Source organism: Xenopus laevis, chromosome 3L (genome assembly GCF_017654675.1).
Source record: "Xenopus laevis strain J_2021 chromosome 3L, Xenopus_laevis_v10.1, whole genome shotgun sequence".
In the NCBI taxonomy this organism is placed as follows: Eukaryota; Metazoa; Chordata; class Amphibia; order Anura; family Pipidae; genus Xenopus; species Xenopus laevis.
The window spans coordinates 130,655,710-130,676,992 of NC_054375.1; the positions used below are offsets into that span (position 1 = coordinate 130,655,710).

At 41.5% G+C, this 21,283-nt stretch overlaps 1 protein-coding gene across 4 annotated transcripts; it reads right to left on the reverse strand.

Moving 5' to 3' along the window:
* Positions 1 to 4,798: 4,798 nt before the first annotated feature.
* On the reverse strand, positions 4,799 to 19,734 carry prnp.L (prion protein L homeolog). Of its 4 annotated transcripts, none has more exons than XM_018250816.2 (3): positions 19,537 to 19,729; positions 19,191 to 19,250; positions 4,799 to 8,861 (listed from the first exon to the last, which is right to left on the reverse strand). In XM_018250816.2, exon 3 carries the CDS (start codon positions 8,849 to 8,851, stop codon positions 8,198 to 8,200), a length of 654 nt encoding a protein of 217 aa, XP_018106305.1. In that variant the 5' UTR covers positions 8,852 to 8,861; positions 19,191 to 19,250; positions 19,537 to 19,729; the 3' UTR covers positions 4,799 to 8,197.
* Positions 19,735 to 21,283: the final 1,549 nt, after the last annotated feature.

Sequence of the window (21,283 nt, forward strand, 5' to 3'; positions counted from 1 at the left end):
CAGTAGCTTGTACTTGATCCCAACTAAGATATAATTAATCCTTATTGGAAGCAACATCTCTAATAAAGACATATATATGACCTATACTGTATGTACCTGCGCTGTTCAAATTGACCTATGCGTAAGTGTAATAACAAAGTTTTGCTAGGCAGAATTTAACGCTAGCGAAACTTTGCCAGAGTTCAACTGCTGAGACGCAACTTCGCATTGTAGTGAATTAGCGTAGTGGTAATGAATTTGCACCTGACCAAGTGCGTCGGATCCTTTGCTGTTGAAAATTCACTCTTTATTGATTTTGCCCCATAGTCTTTAGGGGAGGGGTCAGTGGTGGAACTACCGGGGGAGCAGGGGGTGCGAGCAGGCCAGGGCCCGTACCCCCTCAAGGCCCCCCGGCAGCCCATGCGCCGCTGAAATGCGGGCCGTACGGAGGGGGGCGGGGGCCCGGCTGCACGTCAGGCACCAAGGCCCACCCCCCTCTAGTTACGGTACTGGGAGGGGTAACATAGTCCTCTCTGTTATGTATTAAATTAAGCATTCCCAGACATTCACTAGTCAGGCTGCCCTTTGCTCTCCCAATATTTCTAATCTGGGAAAATTTCCATTCTACAGGTTGGGAACTCATTCATGCAAAGGTTCTATTCTGGTGTAGCGCTATAGTAAACTGCTTTGTATTTAGCAGTTATAGCTACTTTCCTTTGTGGGCTGATACCACAGATGAGCTCTCTTTCTCAGGGGCAAGCCCTCGCAGTGGGGTGGAGGCAGGGTGTAGTGTAACTGTAACTAGGTGCGATAGCACAATGATGGGCGCCAGTAGTTCTTTAACGGTTGAACATAGAACTGTATTTATTGAACAATAGCACATAGATCATTCAGCACATTGATCCACAATGGAGTATAGAACATACACAGCAGCATAAAGGAAGCATATACTCACAGCACGTATAGGCTGAATCCCCACAAGCTAGGGAATATACAGCAGAGAGTATTTTGGCAGCGTGTGAGAGGTATTGCCCAGTTTTCAGGATATCTTCCAGTGGCAGACTAGGGGAATTCCTATCATCCCTAATCTCAACACTTTAGTCTTTACTCCGGGTCAGTAATACCCTGGGATCTTAATCCCTCTAATCTCCTCGGCGGAGACTTGAGCTGCTCAACTATTTAACCTCTCTATCACTCCTAGAATGATCTATAAAACGAGTATAGCTGTCTAATTACTAGGGCCAAGGCGCCTAGGGTCGACACTACCCATTCCCTTCCAGGCTGCTTGGTTGGGCTAAAGCAATGGACCCAGACCTCATGGTTCCTAAACCTTTTATACTCTGGCACAGTGCCATCTGGTGTTCACTGTGAGAACTACAGGGGTTACATAAGCACAAAGTCCCCATAAGGACCCACTGAGGTGTCCATATTACTAGGGATGTGCCTGTATGTAATGTGTAAGGGTGTCTAAAATTTTCAAATCCCTACACTGGTATAAAAGATGAGGCCCCTGGTAATCTCTACACACATTTTATACCATGTAACAATATGTATAAGGAGCTCCCTCCAAGTGTGATTCCCAGGGCAAATATTGTCTCTGCCCTCACCTAAGGTTGGCCCTTTCTGGCAGGAGGGTGACCTAGGCTTGGGAAACAGGAAGACAATTAAATGGAAGCATCATTTTAGAATTGGGATGAAAAGATAATCTTCGACCAATCACTGTTGACTGTTCATCAATCAGCACAAATGTGGATTTGCATAATAAAAACAGCAATGTGGTGGAAAATGATAAAGGCTTAGCCGGTATTATCTGCATATGAGGGGGAACTCTTTCATCCAGGCCAGTGCAGGTGTTGGAATGAATGATTTATGATCTGTGATCAAAGGGCAGCCCTAGTAGTGAGCTTCCTGACCAGGAAATAGAAAACGGTGCACCAGAGTGAAATATATTCCTTTATTTGGATAAAGTTGCCCTATTAGTGGCTGAGGCACTCTCCAACCACAGTCTCCTATCTCCTACATAGCAGTCTGATCTGGTTTTGGAAGAATGGACTTCAGTTTGAATATGCTGTATGGAATTATAAAGAAAAGGAATTAGTAAAATAACTTGCTGTGAATAAAACACAGGGTGTTGCTGCCTCTTCCAATGAAAAAGTTGTCCCTTGTGCCCATAATAAATATATCACACATTAACACTCCTAAATTGAATCCTTCAGTTATTTTGATGGTACAGTATTTGGATATGTTTGACGCTTGTTCTTTTTGTGACATTAGTCTGCCAGTAAGCTACTTATGGTACTAATAGCCATCAGCCGGATTACACTCGTCCTGCTCCCATTTTGCTGGCTGAGTGTTCAGTTTGTTACGCAGGCTGTCGGTAAACTTCTCTGTAAGGGATTAGATGGGAACGGTCATTGTGTGAGAAATGTATGAACTTGCAGCAGCTGTATCAGTTGTCTGGTTGTTTGCCGCAGGAGAAACACTCTTAGGTTTAGGGGGCAATCTAATAAACCATTTATGCATTAAGGCAACAATGCAAATTCGCCTGCTGGGACTTTTACAATAGCCTGGCAGATTTTTGGTCGAATATTGCTCAGTCAGGACTTCCTGAGGGTCCCGTACACTGGCCACTAAACTGCCAAGGGGCCCTGTCAGCAGCCGTTATAAACCCATGTATGGTCAGATTTGGCATATTTCATATTTATCAAGACAGCCACCTTCCATGACCCAAGCTACCAGTGAGCAAACAGATTGAAGGGCAAGGTTATCAGTCCTGTATTAATGTAAGGGTTCAGTTATCCAGAAACCCATTATCCAGATTAAGGGAAGGCGATCTCCCATAAACTCCATTTTATACAATAAATTCAAATGATTACCTTTTTCTCTGTAATAATGAAACAGTACCTTTTACTTGATCCCAACTAAGATATAATTAATATTTATTGGAAGCAAAACCAGCCTAGTGGGTTTATTTAATGTTTACATGATTTTCTAGTAGACTTAAGGGGGAAGATTTACCAAAGGGCGAAGTGACTAACACTGGCGACGATTCGCCAGCGTTACCGCTTTCAGGCACTTTGCAGATTTACTAACAGGTACAGGTGTAACTTCGCCAGCGAAAGAGACAGACGCTAGCGTCATTCACACTCTATCGCCAGGCGAATTTTCTCTCTGGCGAATGGACGTTACTCCGCAAATTCACTAAGATATGGATTTTACTGAACGTTGCCTCTTTCAACAGACTTGCCTTCGCCAGCTCAGACCAGACGAAGTGCATTGGAATGTATAGGGCTTCCTCATTCTTCTGTTACTTACATCATATTTTTAGTGGAAAAAGTCACCCAAAAAAGCTGGCGTCTTTTCCTTTTTATATGATAGCCTGCAAAAGTCCTTAAATTTTTTTTGGGTAACCAGGTTCCCCCTTACATTTCCTAACATATGGAACATAAACTATACGGTGGGCTCATGTGTAGGGCAATATAACAACTCTATTGTCTATTAAGGTTCCCTGGGCTTGTGTAATGTAATGTATTTGCTGCAACATATACGTCCATTCAACTTTAAATTCCCGCCGTATGCAAATTAGCCTGAGCGAAGACCTCTAACGAAGTTGAGCTAGGCATAATTGAACGCTAGCTTTGATTGCCGAAGTAATGCTAGCAAACATTCACCATCATTCAGGACCCTGGACGTAACTTTGCATTTTAGTAAATTAGCGTTGTCTGAGCAAATTTTCGCCTGGTGAAGTCTTATGATGGCTGCGAAGCGAATTTTCGATGCTTAGTAAATTTACCCCAAGGTATGAAGATCCAAATTACAGAAAGATCTCCACGTCCTAAGCATTTTGGATAACAGGTCCCATACCTGTATATTGACATTACATAGGGGGGTTATTTATCAAAGTCTGATTTTATCCCAACATTTCCTGCTGCAAACTCTGATCAAATCCGATGGGGTTTTTTTACGCTTATTTATTATTACATTTTGTTTAAAATTAGCTTTGCGGGAAAAAATCATGATTTTCATGATTTTTCACCTGAAAAAGGTTTTTATGCTTATTTATTATTACATTTTGTTGAAAATTTGCTTTGCGGGAAAAAATCACGATTTTTATGGATTTTTCACAGTTTTATTTGTTTTTATTTACCCAAAAACCCAGATTTCTTTTGTTTTTTGCCCGAAAACTTTGAGGTATTGCACAAAACCCAGCGCACGTCAAAAAATCATTAGGATTTCTCCCATTAACTTATATGCAACCACGCCAGGTCTGAGATGCCGGATTTTCTGATTTGGACTTTTCCATCCTCGGGGTTTACTCAATTCTGAAAAATTCAAGATTTTTTTAAAAGTCAGATTTTATAATAAAAAAAAATCTAAATTTTTTCATGATTTTTGCATTCGGAGTTTAGTAAATAACCCCCATAGTATTGGTTTTCTATTGAAGAACTCTTCTACTAATGACTTGCCATCAGTCATTCACCCACTGGGACAGTTCCCATAACAACCAGATGTTGTTTGTGCAATTCTACAAGAAAGCGTAGGAGACATCTCAAACTGTCTACATCAAACTACAATTTAACTGAACTTTTTCTTTCAAGCCCAAACCTTGTTTCTATTTTCTGGAAATTGGTGTACAGATTTCTCTGTAATCTCTGTGCACCAGCTACGGTCATAAGGGACATTTTGAAACCACATCTCTTTGCTAAGAACAAGGTGTAATGATAATAAAGCACCTGTAACACCAGGAATTAAAGAAAGAAAATGAGACTGGGTGGGGCTTTTTAAAACAGATTAAAGATGGCTGAACACAGCAGAGCAATAAAATGCAGGTATTTTAATTATTTTGGCTCAAGAAAAAAAAAAATTTGACACGTACAAGATATAATAATAAGGTCAGTTCTTTTTCAATGTTACTGGTGCTGACATTTTCTTTAAGAGGATTCTATGGGATTTCCTGAAAGTAACACGTGAATCAAGTGACCGTTTGAAGCACAGTTATTTATTAAAAACATGGTACAATACAATAATACAACGGCAGTAACAGGGAGACTGTCACACACACACATAAGGCTTGGCATGGCCATTGGGGGGCTACAGGTGAAGGCGCCAAGGTGTGCTTTGGTTAGGAATGCAGAACAATGGAAAAAAGTGGCAGTTCCAAGTGGCAGTTTCAGGGGCCTATCATGTGTCGATTCTATTATATCTTTTTTAATGTGTTACAGACTATTGTCACTTGCTCTCATGATATATGCTCATTGTGTGCCCAGGTTTCCAATAAGCCGAGGGAAGACATTCGGTTCCACTTCAGTTTTATGGTGGGACAGGTTGAATATGTCATATTTAAGACAACCCATAGAAAATGAGATTTTCTGCTGTATGATTATAAAAAGTGCAGGGCTGCTGTAAATGGGGGGGGGGGGCTGAACACCTTGCACCCTCTCTAGAGAAGAGGAGGGCACCCTCTGATGTCTGGGTGAGAGCGGTGTGTGCCTGATACTCAAGCCAAAATGTTAAGAGCTTGAAAGTAAAGTTTGCGACTGTCTTTGTTAATGGGAACCTTTCTCCAATACCTGGGGACCTTATATAGAGGAGGAAGGACTCCTGTTAAAAAGACAGAGCTGAGATAAGCATGTGATGTATTCAAATCTTACCATAGGGTTGCTGTATAGAACTGAAAGTACGGCACTTTTATAAATATCCTCTCCCGATTACCTGTATGAGAAAACTGGAATTGGTATCCTAAGTGGGGCACTGTGTGTGTTCTGTTAATGCACTAACGTATTTCTTCATTGAGGGGAACTACAAACTAATTTCCGGTTTTGCCAATTTAAAATGACAAAGGCAAACAATACACCAGAAGATGGCAGCACTGATAGTTACTTTCTGCAAGCCAGGGTACGGATCAACAGCCTCCAGCTACTGCAGAACTACTACTCCCATCATCTATCCCCCCCCTAGTAGAACTGGCAAGCTGTAAGTTCAGCAAAAGCAGCTAGTTACCCTCTTAACTCGGAATGTCAATGGAACATTATAGCTGCTCTGCCAGGCTGTTAGGGGGAAACATTGTGCATTGCATAAGCAGATTAACAGCTTTCTATACGTGTTGACTTTTTTTAATGATCTGGCTCAGTGGCAGCAGGGTGATCCTTGGTTAAACCAGTCCATGTGCTAGAATAGGCATGCCACATTCTGCCAAGACATGAGCAATAAGAGAAGAATGTGTAGGTGGGAGCTGGAGCTTTCAGGCTTTTCCAATTAGAGCCACAGCATGCTGCATGTGACACTTGTGAACTGCCTGAAATGCACTAGTGTGTGAATCTCACTGAAGCTGAATTCTGTACGTGCTCCTATTTGCCAACACAAACCCTTTATCTAGAGTTTTTAAAACTCAGCATGCATACAGTTATGGTATTGATACGTGTGTCAGCATTGCATCCTTATTTGAAATATGCACATACATTTCTCATCAGCTGCCAGTTCTGGGTATCAGCTTATTCTTTGCAGTTCATCTCCCTCCTTACGTTTTTCATTAACAAGATGATAATATACGATATGGACATTCATTTTTTTTTTTTTTGCTTCTTTGCATCTTCATGCGGCTGAGGTATGTTTAATACACAGTGGGGGTCATTTATCAACACTGGGCAGTAACCCATGGCAACCAATCAGATTGCTGCATTCATTGTTCTACTAGCAGCTGGCTTTAAAAAGCTACTCACTGATTGGTTGCTATATGTAACTGCACATGGGCAAATTTGCCCAGTGTTGATGAAGTGAGTTTAGTTGTAGTTTTTAAAACCTCTAAAATGATATACAGGACTCCACATTTAGCACATAGGATACAACATTTCTAGCCATGTTCTCATCTATAGTTCTCTTTTAAATTCTATTTCGCCCAGTGTGTCAAAAGCACCACTAGTGTTCATAAACATTGTCATTTTTCTGCTGCGGAACTTGCACTGTATGTCAGCAGAGTGTCAGTATTTTAATTCAGAGGGAGCAGAAAACATGGTCCTGTCTGACTAAATCTAAATGTGCGAATATTTTCCTAGGAGCAAGCCTAAAACTGCTCTATGAATCCCTACAGTCATCTACATGTACACAGCAATTGTACAAATCATTGTTTTATTTACAGTATCCCCATAAGTAGTATATCCAAAGATTTCCTATAGAAAAGGTAGTTAAATATAGAGGCAGGTTAGGGCCATCTGCAGCCCTGTAGGAATTCTGTAAGCTGGAGAAAAACCTCCTGCAGTAAGTTTAAAAAACACCCTTATTTCCTCAGCTGAAAGGGCAAATACATCCCAAATTAAAATATTCGATATCCCCCCTTGCAACCCCCAACTTAAATTCTGGATACTTGATACACATCTGCACTGCAACCATCCACTTTGGAGATGCCCATGTGCTATAGAAAGAGGAGGGCTACACCAGTGGAATACAGAATGCAAGGGCGGGTTATATTGGGGGCTGTAACTTAAGAAACAGCACAGGGGTGCATTGTAGCCTCACAATATGTGAGGCTACAGTGCTAAGAGATGTTTGCTTGTTGTTCTGGGTTGCCAGAGATTGGCTAGAGATACTGCCTTGTCTGCAGATTTCTACTGAGCATGTTGGTGCTACAGTATATAAAAGGTAATAATAAGACACATAGGGCTTTAGGCAGTGGGACTGAATTATCAGTGTCGTTAATCATTATATAGTGACATTGTGTAATCTGTAACCTGCAAGAAAACAACAATAATCATTTTCAAGTGGATTTAGTAATATTAATTTTAACCTATCATAGAAAAAAACCTCTTCTGCACAAAGTCTGAGTTGTGTATCAATCGGTACAGTGGACAAGATATTAAAAACAAGCCTTCCATAAATTAAAGAAACGGGGCTCTTTGGTGCGGGAACCTGCAAGGTATCTTAGTAATATACATGCACTGCTACATAAAGCCCATTCACAATGTCAGAAAGGTGCGTTGTTAAGCAGAAGTCGTGGTTGATGCAGAAGTGGGAATTCAGGTCGGTATTGAAGCAAGATATACAACTCCAAGGTTGATAACTGATAGTAGGAAGCTGGGCTGGATTTACATAGGACCCAACAGCGCTGCACGAGGGAATCACAATAGAGACGGTCAGACTGGGCGTGAGACGGAACAGTTCAGAATCGGTTTATACTCTCTCTATATATACATACATTTGGCCTTTTTATTAATATTTCCTTTGATCACTCTATCACAAAGTAAACAAAGAGAGTGATAGTAAGGATCAGCCAAGGGTTAGAGAGCACTTTGAATCCCGATCCTCTCCTGTACTCAGTGATGCACATCTCGCGAATAATTTGGGACTTTACCGTGGTATCCAACTGGTTTAGCTCGCTGTTGTTCTTTCCTTCAGCCGGCTTTATGATGTACTCTGTCACTGACATATTGTAGCAGTCCCTCACGAACCTGTCCTCTGACACGTACTCCTCTCCTCTGTACATAGGCCTGTAAACGCGATTTGGCATCTGGTTATAGTAGTCGTTATAATAACGGGACTCCATGGGATTGTTGAATTGATAACTCATACGACCCACTGCATTACCGAGCATGTAGCCTCCAATAGCACCAGCAGCAGCGCCTATGGCCACCGACTTCATGTTGGTTTTGGACTTGGGAGGTTTCCATTGCTTGTTATAACCGCTAGGATTATAAGGTTGTTGCCCCCAGCTGCCTCCAGTATTCCCTGGGTAGCCTCCTGGGTAGTTGGGGTTCCGGTTGCTCCCTGTGTTCCATCCTCCAGTTTTACTTTTCCCACCACCGCTCTTCTTGGAAGATACAGTCAATGTGCATACTAGGGAGATAAGGACTAAACAAGTCCAGAGACTTTGTGGCATCATAAACAACCTACAATGAAAAGACATCATTTTAATCCATTTGAGTTCAAATAAAAGTGACACAATTACTAGTTACAGTATCCGTCCTCTTCTTTTGTATATTAATGCTACTGTGGATTTTAAAATACTTTTTTCATAGCATTTCCTGGTAGTCATGTGACTGTTAACTAAAGCCTTCCTGTATGAAAAAACAACAGCTTTGTCATGCTTTATGACAGATATTCTAGCTGAATGTCTACAATATGTTGTCAAAAATGTATTTTACATATTGCCAGATTATACACCAGTTTTTTCTGGTCCCCGGAAAAAATGTTAAATGGGGGTTCTACTATATTTATATATGTGCCAAGTAGAGATGCCAAGAGCCAGTGCATTTAACACTATGGCAGGAACGTTTAAGGGATGAAGCAGAAAAAGCCACAGGTATGGGACCCGTTATCCAGAATGCTTGGGTCCTGGGGTTTTCTGTATAATTGGTCTTTCTGTAATTTCATACCTTAAGTCTCCTATAAAATCTTTTAAACATTAAATAAACCCAACAGGCTGGGTTTCCTTCCAATAAGGGTTAATTACATCTTAGTTTGGATCAAGTACTATTTTATTATTACAGAGAAAAAGGAAATCATTTTTTAAAATTTGGATTATTTGGACAAGAAGAAGTCTACGGGAGACGCCATCCTGTAATTCGGCACTTTCTGGATAACGGGTTTCCAGATAACGGATCCTATATCTATTTACAATTTGCGAGGAGTGTCCTGCCTAACAGATATAACTGAGTGTGTAAAGAGAGCCCTGGCACAGAAGTTACGCCTTGCAGCTAGATAACAATAGATCCTGTATTCTCTACTGTGAATATGCCGTACGACTGTGCCCCAGTTGCGAAGTGGCAGATATCTCTATGAAGGACTTATGTATGAGACAGCTGTAGCTGTACTGTATGTTCCACAATATCAGACAAAACAGCCTATGCATGCTTCCATCTGATTATTACCAGCAACAAAAAAAACCAATATAATTGTTCATTGGACCCCCCCCATATAGCCTAATGGTCATCCAGTTCAGTCATCTGTGGTTTAAATCAACTTTTAGAATGATGTACAGAGAGAGAGAGACACTTTGCAGTTGGTTTTCATTTTTTATTATTTGTAATTTTGAGTTATTTAGCTTTTTATTCAGCAGCTCTCCAGTTTGAAATTTCAGCAATTTGGTTGGTAGGGTCCAAATTACCTTAGCAACTATGTATTGACTTGAATAAGAGACTGGAATATGAATATGAGAGGCCTGAACAGAAAGATGAGCAATAAAAAGTAGCAATAACAATACATTTGTAGCCTTATAGAGCATTTGTTTTTTAAATGGGGTCACTGACCCCCATTTGAAAGCTTGAAAGAGACAGAAGAAGAAGGCAAATGATTCAAAACCTATAAAAAATAAAGACCAATTGAAAAGTTGATTAGAATTGGCCCTTCTATAACACACTAAAAGTTAATTTAAAGGTGAACCACTCCTTTTAACATGTCGTCACAGTTGCTGGCAGCAGAAAGCAGAGGCTAAATTTGAATGGTTAGTATTGCTTTGTTAAATCCCAGTTTGCTTATTCAGTCCTTTTACATATAGAGCATTTAAAACAATTTCTATTATCTTTTAAAGGGCATGTAAAGGCAAAAAAATAAAATCCCATTTTTACTTTCTTTAATGAAAAAGAAACCTATCTCCAATATACGTTAATTAAAAAATGTGTACCGTTTTTATAAGAATTAAATATGGAAAATGGCATAGCACTCACCCAATATTTTAATTTAGTCTCACTCAACCAACAATTTTTGGCGGTGCAGGAGGCAGAAAAATATATAATTAGGAAGATATAGACAGTGTCTCCATTTTGCACACGGTGATTTATACTAACATATGGTCATTATGAGGAACTCCAGTACTTTTAGCCATCCATTTAAAATACCTATGACTCAATATAGTTTTTAAAAAATATAAACTTTAATTCATCACTATTAAAAAAGTATTTTTTCCAATCATGTTTTTATAAGAAACCTGACTGTATGCAGTGAAATTCTCCCTTCATTTACTGCTGTGGATAGGAATTGTCAGATGGTCCCTAACTGCTGAGCAGGGAAACAATCATACTTATGAACAGCAGGGGGAGCCCCCCGCCTTACTTCCCAGCCATGCAGAACTCAAGCAGCTTTGTTTATGATGATCCCTAAGCAGCCCAGACCACACTGAGCATGTGCATAGTCTTAGTCTTGCAAAGATGTTTAACAAAGTTACAAAATGGTGACCCCCCTGTAGCCAACTTTGAAAGCATAATCATTTGTTTGATTAGGCTTGTGGTGCAGTAAGTTCATGTTTATATTAAGTACACAAAATACAGCATTTCTAGCCTTATTCTATTTTAGACTTTACGTGCCCTTTAAAGATTAACCAAAGATTAACAATCTGCACAGGTTGTTTGAGAACAAAACATACAGCTTTTATATGAATTCCTGTGTACAGCAGCACCATGCATTTTAAACAATGGCCACAACGCTAGCAAGTAGGATGATGTGCTCCAGATTATAAGCAAGGGATAAGAGTGCAGATATAGGTCTTTGGAGACTGGTCCAATAGAACAAATTAAGAACATGTTAGAGTCCTCTTTAACCAATTACATCAGTTCCAGCCTAATGGTACATAATGGTGTTTGACCTTCAACATTCTACCCTCTCCGGCAGTCGCATTTCCATTGGTTCAAAAGAAGGACATAAAGAAGCTACTGCTTATATGCCCCTGAGACCATTAATGCTAGGATAGACTGGAAACAACTAGGGGTGCACCGAATCCTTTGCGAAAGATTCGGCCGAATACCGAACCAAATCCGAACCCTAGTTTGCATATGCAAATTAGGGGTGAGAAGGGGAAAATATTTTTTACTTCCTTGTTTTGTGACAAAAAGTCACGTGACTTCCCTCCCCGCCCCGAATTTGCATATGTAAATTAGGGTTCGGTTCGGCCAGGCAGAAGGATTCGGCCAAATCCTGCTGAAAAAGGCCGAATCCTGGCCAAATCCTGGATTCGGTGCATCCCTAGAAACAACACAAAGAGTGGCTAGGCAAAACTAATATTACTCTTTATTGTACTACGACAGCAATACAAATGTGCAGTAATCCTGTGTATTGACTGTCAATCTGCAATTTCATATTAAAAGCAGAAAGGGAAGCATTAAACAGACTTACAACAAACAAAACAGCTAAAAAAACCAGCTATTTTGCATGTATCATGTCTGCTGAATATGAAAGGCTCACAGTGTTTAGTTTCACAGGCGCAGCAAGTGGAAAGCTCTAGAGCCTCAGCTCAGTGCATCGCTATGGCAACCTTAGGCCCTGTCCTACCATCTGCTCTCCTCACAGCCACCCCCTTTGCATTTTACTCAGCTGCGCTGAAAGGAAAACAACATGGCAGCTGCGGTACTTCTGCTTTCAGTGTTACAAAACAGGAGGGTGCAAGACCATTCGTTCGGATCGGATCATGATGCAGTCAATACGGGCGGTCGGATCACGGGACCGCATAAACAGATGCGGCCGCGATCCGACGGGATTTTTTACCCTGCCTGATCGGCATCTGGCCGACTTTTTGGCCAGATATCGATCGGGGAAGCCCGTCAGAGAGCCTCACACATGGGACAATAAGATGATTGACTGTCGGCAGCATTTATCGGCCCATGTATGGGGGCCTTTATGGGCCAAACACTACTCCATTCAGGCTGGACTAACATAAATCAGGGAGAGGATTTGTGTAAAATCAAAATACTGTGGGGAAACATCGGCCTCACAGTTTGCAAAATAGCCTTGCTGTTGTGTTCAGCACCATAAAAACTGTTCAGTTCAGTTTTCCTGACTGGTAAATATTGTAACACTGACATGTTTGGAAGGGGAAAATTGGATGTGGCCTTGCTTACCCACCATACTGCCAAAGTGAGTTTCATTGGCATCAAGCATCATTTTTACTGGCCAGACCTGTAAAATGCCAGCTGGGTGGCAACCTAAACCATGACTATGCAATAACCCAATAAGTGGAGGAAAGAGGGGCTGAAACCAGAAATCAGGGGGCAGGAACAGCTGAACTCATGCATAGGGTTGTGCTGCATCTGGTATTGCTAGGAAATCCTAACATTTAAAATTCCATTTTAAAATGTTAGCATAATTATTCTCAGAATGCCTTAAAGTAAAATGTGGATTCACTGTATGACATAAACGGATGAAATGCTGTGGTGTGGCCCAGGTTCGATTTACCATAATACACAACTTCTAACCAGAAAGTGAGGGATGCAAAAGTAAATGCTTCCATTGGCCTGTGGTCACATACATAAAACATTAAGTAGATAAAAAACTGATATATTACGGTTACAAATGCTACAATTTGCTCATTCTCAGAATATTTGCAATGATTAACAGCTTCATTAACTGTAAAGAAAGTGGCAAAGAATTGACTCTCCACAGTAAATGACAACTGTCAACTGAAAACTGTCAGTATATTAAGCAGTGGTACAAAGCAATATGTACCCCACCAACAGAAAGTGCAATCTCACAAAAGGTGAGACTGAGAATTATTATTATTATTATCTGATATAAATGTAAATTTCCTTTCTAATTAAAACCATCCACATCCCACATAATCTGTTTTCCTGGCAAACAAATCTATATTTATATGTTACTCTCACACATGTTCAACAAACACTATTGTACACATGTACAGAGAGGGGTCGGTACTTGTAAATGACCCTACTTAAAAGGAATGCCAACCCAAATAATATTTTTTGTCTAATAAAATAAACCATCATTCCAAGCAACTTTACTTTCATTTATCATTCTAAGCAGCTTTGCTTTCATTCAACGTTGCTTTCATTAATTTGCATTCATTACACATTTTCTATGGTTTTTAAGTTATTTGTATATGTAATACTATTGAAAGCAGTGTTTGTCTGTCCCTTTTTATTCCCTGCCCTGATGGCTCAGACTGTTGATACAATGTAAGACAAGCCCGCTGATTAACAGGCTGGTCTTTGCAGGGGAACTAAGACTTTTGCAACTAGGAGTTAAAGGAGACATTTTATGTAAAAAACAAGAATGTGCCAGTGCATTTTACTCTTTTGGCTATAGAAGGAGTGTGCTTTAAAAAGTTGTGTTTCTGGTTACTTTATTGTAAATATCTGCAAAAACCCTACTAGTTCCTCCCATCTGTTCCACTTGCTGCTGCCTCCTTTCCCAGGCTGTGCAGGGGAGCAGGCGGCACTCAGCACACTGCACTGTAGGATAAGAGCCAATCAGCAGCTAGATTGACCTAATAGGGAACCAAAGCCTGGCTTTGCTTGTGTGACTGCAGGGCTGCAATTGGCTGTCCCCCTCCAACTGTGCTTCTGGCAGGGACCGTTAGGACATGCCCACCCCTCATTTGAAACACGGACAGGGATCACTGAACAGGGACTATTTATCCATATGTCTCCTTTAAAGGGGTGGTTCACCTTTAAGTTAACTTTTAGTACGCTATAGAATGGCCAATTCTAAGCAACATTTGAATTGGTTTTCATTATTTATTTTTTATAGTTTTATAATTATTTGCCTTTTCCTTCTGACTCCTTCCAGCTTTCAAATGGGCGTCGCTGACCCCAATTAAAAAGCAAATGCTCTGTAAGGCTACACGTATATTGTTATTGCTACTTTTTATTTCTCATCTTTCAAGTAAGGTCCTCTCCTATTCATATTCCAGTCTCTTATTCAAATCGATGCATGATTGCTAGGGTAATTTGGACCCTAGCAGCCAGACTGCTGAAATTGCAAACTGGAGAGCTGCTGAATAAAAATTTGAAGATTTGCCTTACCTGGAAATGGATGCATTCTGGCAATACCTGCCTGTGGAAGGCGTTGGTCAGGGCCAGGGCCAAATATTACCTAATTTACATGTACGGGGTCCATTTATATTTGAAGTATCTGTCATTTTATTAGTTAGGATACATTCAAAAAACAGAACCGGAAAAAAAAACTGTGCTATAGCCGTCTCTGAGAAATGCTTAAGAAACGTAACATGGCAGCCTCTAGTCTTGTATAAAAGCACAAAAATAACCATGTCCTTATACACTAGAAGGATTAAATAAAAGCCTTTACTAAATACCTTTGCACCAAAATAAACTGATTAAGGATGATGTAGGGTCAAAGATTAGTTATTAGGAGAAAGTCTCTGTGTATAATCTGTATGACCTGAAAACTCTCCTTGTATGTATGTATGTATATTTTTATTTGTAAAGCGCTCCTTGAGGGAAAAGCACTGTACAGTCCTTGTGATCATATATATATATATATATATATATATATATATATATATATATATATATAATTCTCCAATGAGTATCCACACTCCAAGGCAATGTAGTATAGGGAGGCGTGCACGGTAATTTTTGCATACACAAATAGTTTCCAGACCAGCACTCCCTTTAGTGAAAAATGTAATTTTTATTTTCGCATAGTATCTGGCATTGGATTGTGATTGATCATGTGCAACCTTTATAAGTTTATTGCTATATATAAATATATATATATATATATATATATATATATATATATATATATATATAAAAATGTCCAGATAGTACCTGCACTCTTGCCTTTGCTTTTCTTTGTGGGTGCTTTGGTCAAAATAATGTATATCCTTCAGAATGGACCGGCACACCAAGTTTTCAAGTGTTCAAATTTTCTTTATTGCCATAACACTCGTGCATCCAACGTTTCGGCCCGCGTTGGGGCCTTTATCAGGGATCCTTGATAAAGGCCCCAACGCGGGCCGAAACGTTGGATGCGCCAGTGTTATGGCAATAAAGAAAATTTGAACACTTGAAAACTTGGTGTGCTGGTCCATTCTGAAGGATATATATAGATATATATATATATATATATATATATATATATATATATATATATATATATATATATATATATATACTGTATACAATATGTTCTGTCTGCTTTAACTAATGAAGCCTGCATGTAAGCAAATTTTCTATAATATCCTGTAAAATGTACTTCTCAGAGGCTTTGTTTCCAGTCAGTGAGCAGCTGTATTCCCTCTAAACAAAAAGCCTTTGCATTTTACAATTAGCCCAGGTCTATGCATGATACATTGGATGAACATAAAACAAAGGGGGATCGGCTGCTTACAAATAAGACTTGGGAGGCAGTGATGTTAATTAAAGTTAAATAGTGTTCACAGCTTGCATTGTCACTAAGGGCATAAATCTTTCATCGTAAAGCAGATTTCCTTGCAGGGCCCTAAATAAAAAAGCATTTTTTTAGTTAAATGTGGAGAGTTGAAAGCTGGAAAGAGTCAGAAGAAGAAGGCAAATAAATAAAAAACTATTAAAAATAAATAATGAAGACCAATTGAAAAGTTCTTTAGAATGGACCATTTTATAACATGAAAAGTTCATTTAAAGGTGACCCACACCATTAAGTTTATTAAAGGGGCGTTGTGGAATGTGGGAGGGGGGGTTAATCCTGCAAAAATGGTCTAATGGGACAATATGAGAATGTAGGAGGATGTTGCTGTTGCAGGAGAGGTACTCCTATGTCTAAGGATTTTTTAGAGAATATCCTACTTCACTAGATTTCCAAAAGGTATGGGGCTTCCCCATGAGTTTCCTCTGATACGCTCTCGGCTCTGCCATTTGCCTACTGTTCCATGAGTAAGGCAGCAGGTCATACTTACGATGATACTTAAAGAGATGGCACAACTGGGCTTGTTGTTCAGCACATCTATTTTGTGCTTTATTTGTGTCCCTCTGTGGTTACTGAGTGTTTGTGTGTCTGCATGTGGGCTGGTGCGGTTTGTGTGCCAGGGCTAATTCTGTAGCAGTCAGGGCCTGGCCCATCCCCTCCTAGAACAAGATAGAACTGGTGATCCGACAGCAGCCTGGCTCATTCTGAAAAGAAAGCAAGTGGCTGTTCTGCTCCCAAAGTACCACATTGTGGAATGAATACCAATTGATAGTGGGTCAAGGTGTTGTTTCTTTCAATTCAATAAGTGAATTTATTTGTATTAAATTTGTGTCGGCTTCACAAGTACCCTGGTATTGCCATTATGCAACTAAATCTGCTCTTTGATGATGGTGATGGAAATGGTGGGTTCCCTGTGCGTGCCAGGAGGTCTGAGTGTACTATGCTTAACATGCCTGACTCAGCCTGTAATACAATTCTGTGTTCCTTTATTTCAATAAATGCATTTAATGCTCTAATAGCAAGGGCATCTGTAAAAGCAGGAAACCGCCAGTTCTGGTTAATAATTGATTTATATTGTGTATTGGAACTGAATTTACTCTGCTCCCTAATAGCAACCATTTAACTGGCTGCCATGAAACAAAGGGCATAATTACACTCAGTAAACAAATCAGCCCTGCACATTCACATAGAAGGATCTCCTCCAGACCACACCTCACCGGGCAGTATGGAAAGGAGGCACTATGGTGGGCATAAAGAACAAGCAGGATACATAAAAAAAGCAAACTAAAAGGACGAATGCAGATCTGGAATTAATATCAGCTTTTACATAAAAAATCTATATAAAAATGTTCCAATGCAACATTCCCTGGCAAGAAGCACAAGAGCTGCCAATTTGGATTAATAAGAATATAAAACGACAGGAAAGGAATACTTGGTAGAACTCATAATCAAAGTCGTGCTACAAATATAAGGAAATGCAAATACTGTTAAGGCCAATTGGGCCTCCAGGCTGTTATTAAATTAACAAAGCTGATAAAAGAGGCACAGTAGAAGGATACGTCTCATACAAATGCTAAATACATCAATCTAAATCAAATCAAAGCTAAATACAGCATTCATAATGTTTAGATTTAGGGAAGGGTAGCCTGAGGTTCTCTTGTTTATGAACTGCAACTCTTAGGGCAGAGACAGACGAGAAGATTCGTGGGAGATTTAGTCGCCCGGCGGCGGAAATGGAACTCGGAGCGCTTTGTTTTCCAAAGTCCAATGTTTTTGAACTACAACTCCCAGAACCTGCCCTCAGTCATTGGACAGTTCTAAGGGCAGAGACAGACAAGAAGATTAGGGGTCTTTGGGTGACCAATCTCCCCGAAACTGCCTCCCCGCCGGCTAGAATCTAAATCACCGGCGGGATGGAACTCGGAGCGCTTTGTTTTCTGAAGTCGCCCAATGTTGTCTCACAAGGAAACTTCGGGCAACTTCGGAAAACAAAGTGATCCAAATGCCATCCCGCCGGCTATTTAGATTCTAGCCAGCAGGGAAATCTCCGGCGGGATGGCACTCGGAGCGATTTGTTTTCCGAAGATGCCTCACGAAAAAACTTCGGATGACTTCGGAAAACGAAGTGACCAGACTGCCATTGATTTAGGTGCTTTCGATTCTAGCCGGTGGAGAGGCAGTTTCGGGGAGATTGGTTGCCGGAAGAAGATGTGATTTGTTGCTGGGCAACTAGGGTTGCCACCTTTATGTCTGGCTGAGACCGGGTGGGGGACGGGTCTGTGACGTCAGTGGGCGTGTCTGTGACATCAGTGGGCGGACACGTGACATCAATGGGCAGGGCTATGACATCAGTGGACGGACCCGTGCAGTCATCGGGCGGGGCTATGATGCGGCGATCAGCGATTGGCCAATCGCCATGTCAAACAAGGGAATCCCGCCCGGTTTTCCTTATTTGGAAAACCGGGCAGGAAGTATAGACCTGGGCAGCACCTCAAAATATTGGGCTGTCTGGGTCAAAACCGGACAGGTGGCAACCCTATGGGTGACTCATCTCCCCTAATTTTCTTGTCTGTCTCTGCTCTTAGAACTAGGGATGCACTGAATCCACTATTATAGATTCGGCCAAACCCCCGAATCCTTGGCGAAGGATTCGGCCGAATACCGAACCGAACCCTAATTTGCATATGTTAATTAGGCGTGGGAAGGGGAAAACATTTTTTACTTCCTTGTTTTGTGACATAAAGTCACGCGATTTCCCTCCCCGCCCATAATTTGCATATGTAAATTAGGGGAACGATTCCTGCTGAAAAAGGCCGAATCCCGAAACCAAATCCTGGATTCGGTGCATCTGGTTCTGGGAGTTATAGTTCAAAAAGATTGGGAGATCCACAGGTTGCAGAGTCCACGACTACATACATATATTGATAATAATATTGCTCTGTAGAGCTATAGCAAGCATTGAAGCATGAGTATAATAAACATTGTATTTATAAGGGATAACAGTTACAAGCAAAGCAGCCTACAGGGGGGATAATGTTATTATTCAGATACAGATGCCACTTACCTGGGTGAGGGTATAGAGTGTTGGTGAGGGTATAGAGTGTGCCAAAGAGAAGCTATGTGGGTGTCAGGTCCTGGTGCTGTGCCTACAGGAAGGCAAATGAGAAGCTCATGTGAGGCTGACACACTACAGCAGTGAGAGCTCCCATCACCCATACACACATCAGTTTCTATAAAGGACCCACCCCTGTCCCTACACTATTAAGAGCTCCGGGCACGTGTCACTAATAGGCACTGGCATTTAAAGACGAGGGATAAACGATAATGCACTGCGCGGGTTCCTATCTGACACCGGCAGCAGCACATGCACCTTATCAGCAGGGAAGCTCTGTGCCAGCCTGGGGTCACGTGGCTGCGATCACTGCCACTTACCTCTGTGCCAAGGGGAAAATACGAAATGGATGTGCCAGGGGGGGATTCAGGATAGCTGTTCCAGGGTGATCGGGAAAGCAGTGAGACTAGGGATGAGCTGATGGGGAAGAGACTTCATGCAGGAGAGGGGTGGGGGCGGACTGCCCTTAATTGGGCCTCACGTCCGTGTCGGAGGAGGGGAATGCTCTTGTCTGGGAGTGTGACAGTTGCTATAGGAACGACGAGCCAATGAGAGTGTAAGTGTGCCGGCTCGACTAGCTAATGCAAGATGATCTGAAGAAGTGCTAATGGCCGCTGAGAGGGGGAAGCGCGATATTTCTCATTTGGAGTTACAGGCTTCTCTACTTACCCTCCACATAGGGCCATAGCCCCTACAGAAAAAAATTCCTGGGCCACGCCCACCATCACAGGCCCCGCCTAGACCCCTACACACCCCTACACCACAGTGAAAAAAAAGTACACAAACATGGGCACTAAAAACCCATTGGTGGCCGGGATTCCACCTACAAGTTAAAAAAGAATTAGAGGTCAGGGGCCACCCATAAAAGTAAAAAAAAAAAACGTCACTGGAGGCCAGCCTCCACCCCTACAAGTTAAAAAAAACATTGGTGGCCAGGGTCCCCCCAGGCTCGGATTTGTAGCAAAGCCTAGGGCGGCAAGATTTTAAGGGCGGCATGCCACCCAGCCGCAACTAGGGTTGCCACCTTTTCTGGAAAAAAACACCGGCCTTCCTATATATTTATCTTTTTTCACTATTAATAACATTGGGATCAACCAGCATTTTTACCGGCCAGGCCTCGGGAATGCCGCAGCACAAAATCCGGGCCTGGTCCCCCCCCAAGGTAAAAAACCACATTGTTGGCCAGCCCCCTTACTTACAAGTTAAAAATACAATTTGTGGTCAGGGTCCCCATAGAAAATAAAAACATTGGTGGCTAGGGTTGTCACCTTTTCTGGAAAAAAAACATATTTTTATGGTTTTTCCCTATAAACAAATTTGGCATCGAGCAACATTTTTACCGGCCAGGCCAGTAAAATACCGGCCAGGTGGCAACCCTATTGGTGACCAGCCCCCCCTTTACAAGTTAAAAAAAACATTGGTGGTCAGGGACCCCATAGGATATTTTAAATAAACATTTTTGGGCAGGGAACGTACCTTATGTTCTTTTTCCTTGTCCTCGGTGACGACAGCTTCTTTTATTTCCTTTGACTCCTTTCGTGGCTTTGGGTCTTTTCGCAACTTCAGGACTTTGGGGCTGTGGGACTTTAGGTCAGCTCGCATGCTGTCAAGGGGGGTTTGGCTAATTCAGAAAGTGCAGCACAGCCGGCCCCTAGGGTTGCCACCTTTTATAACAAAAAATACCGGCCTTCCTATATATTTATCTTTTTTCCCTATTAATAACATTGGGATCAGCCACCATTTTTACCGGCCAGGCCGGCAACCCTACCGGCCCCCTTCAGACCCTGGCCTGGTACGACTGTACCCCCGTGCCCCCCTGATGGCGGCCCTACCTCCACTCCTGGGAATGCAGCAGTAGCCTGTCATCAAATGAAGCGACAGGTTCAGCAGTAGCCCAGTATCACTTGATAAAGGGCTTTGCCCGAAACATGTCGCGAAATAAAACTTTTTGCAGTAAATCTGCAAGTGCCTGGCTCTACTTCACTTATACCAGTAGCCCAGTATCATTTGGGTCACAACATCTCCCTCCCCCCAATACAGCCTAGTTTGCCCTGCCTTGTACCAAAA

Bases quoted from the DNA above. Each gene is read 5' to 3' on its own strand.
- prnp.L (XM_018250818.2), bottom strand. From the start codon at position 8,851: ATGATGCCACAAAGTCTCTGGACTTGTTTAGTCCTTATCTCCCTAGTA.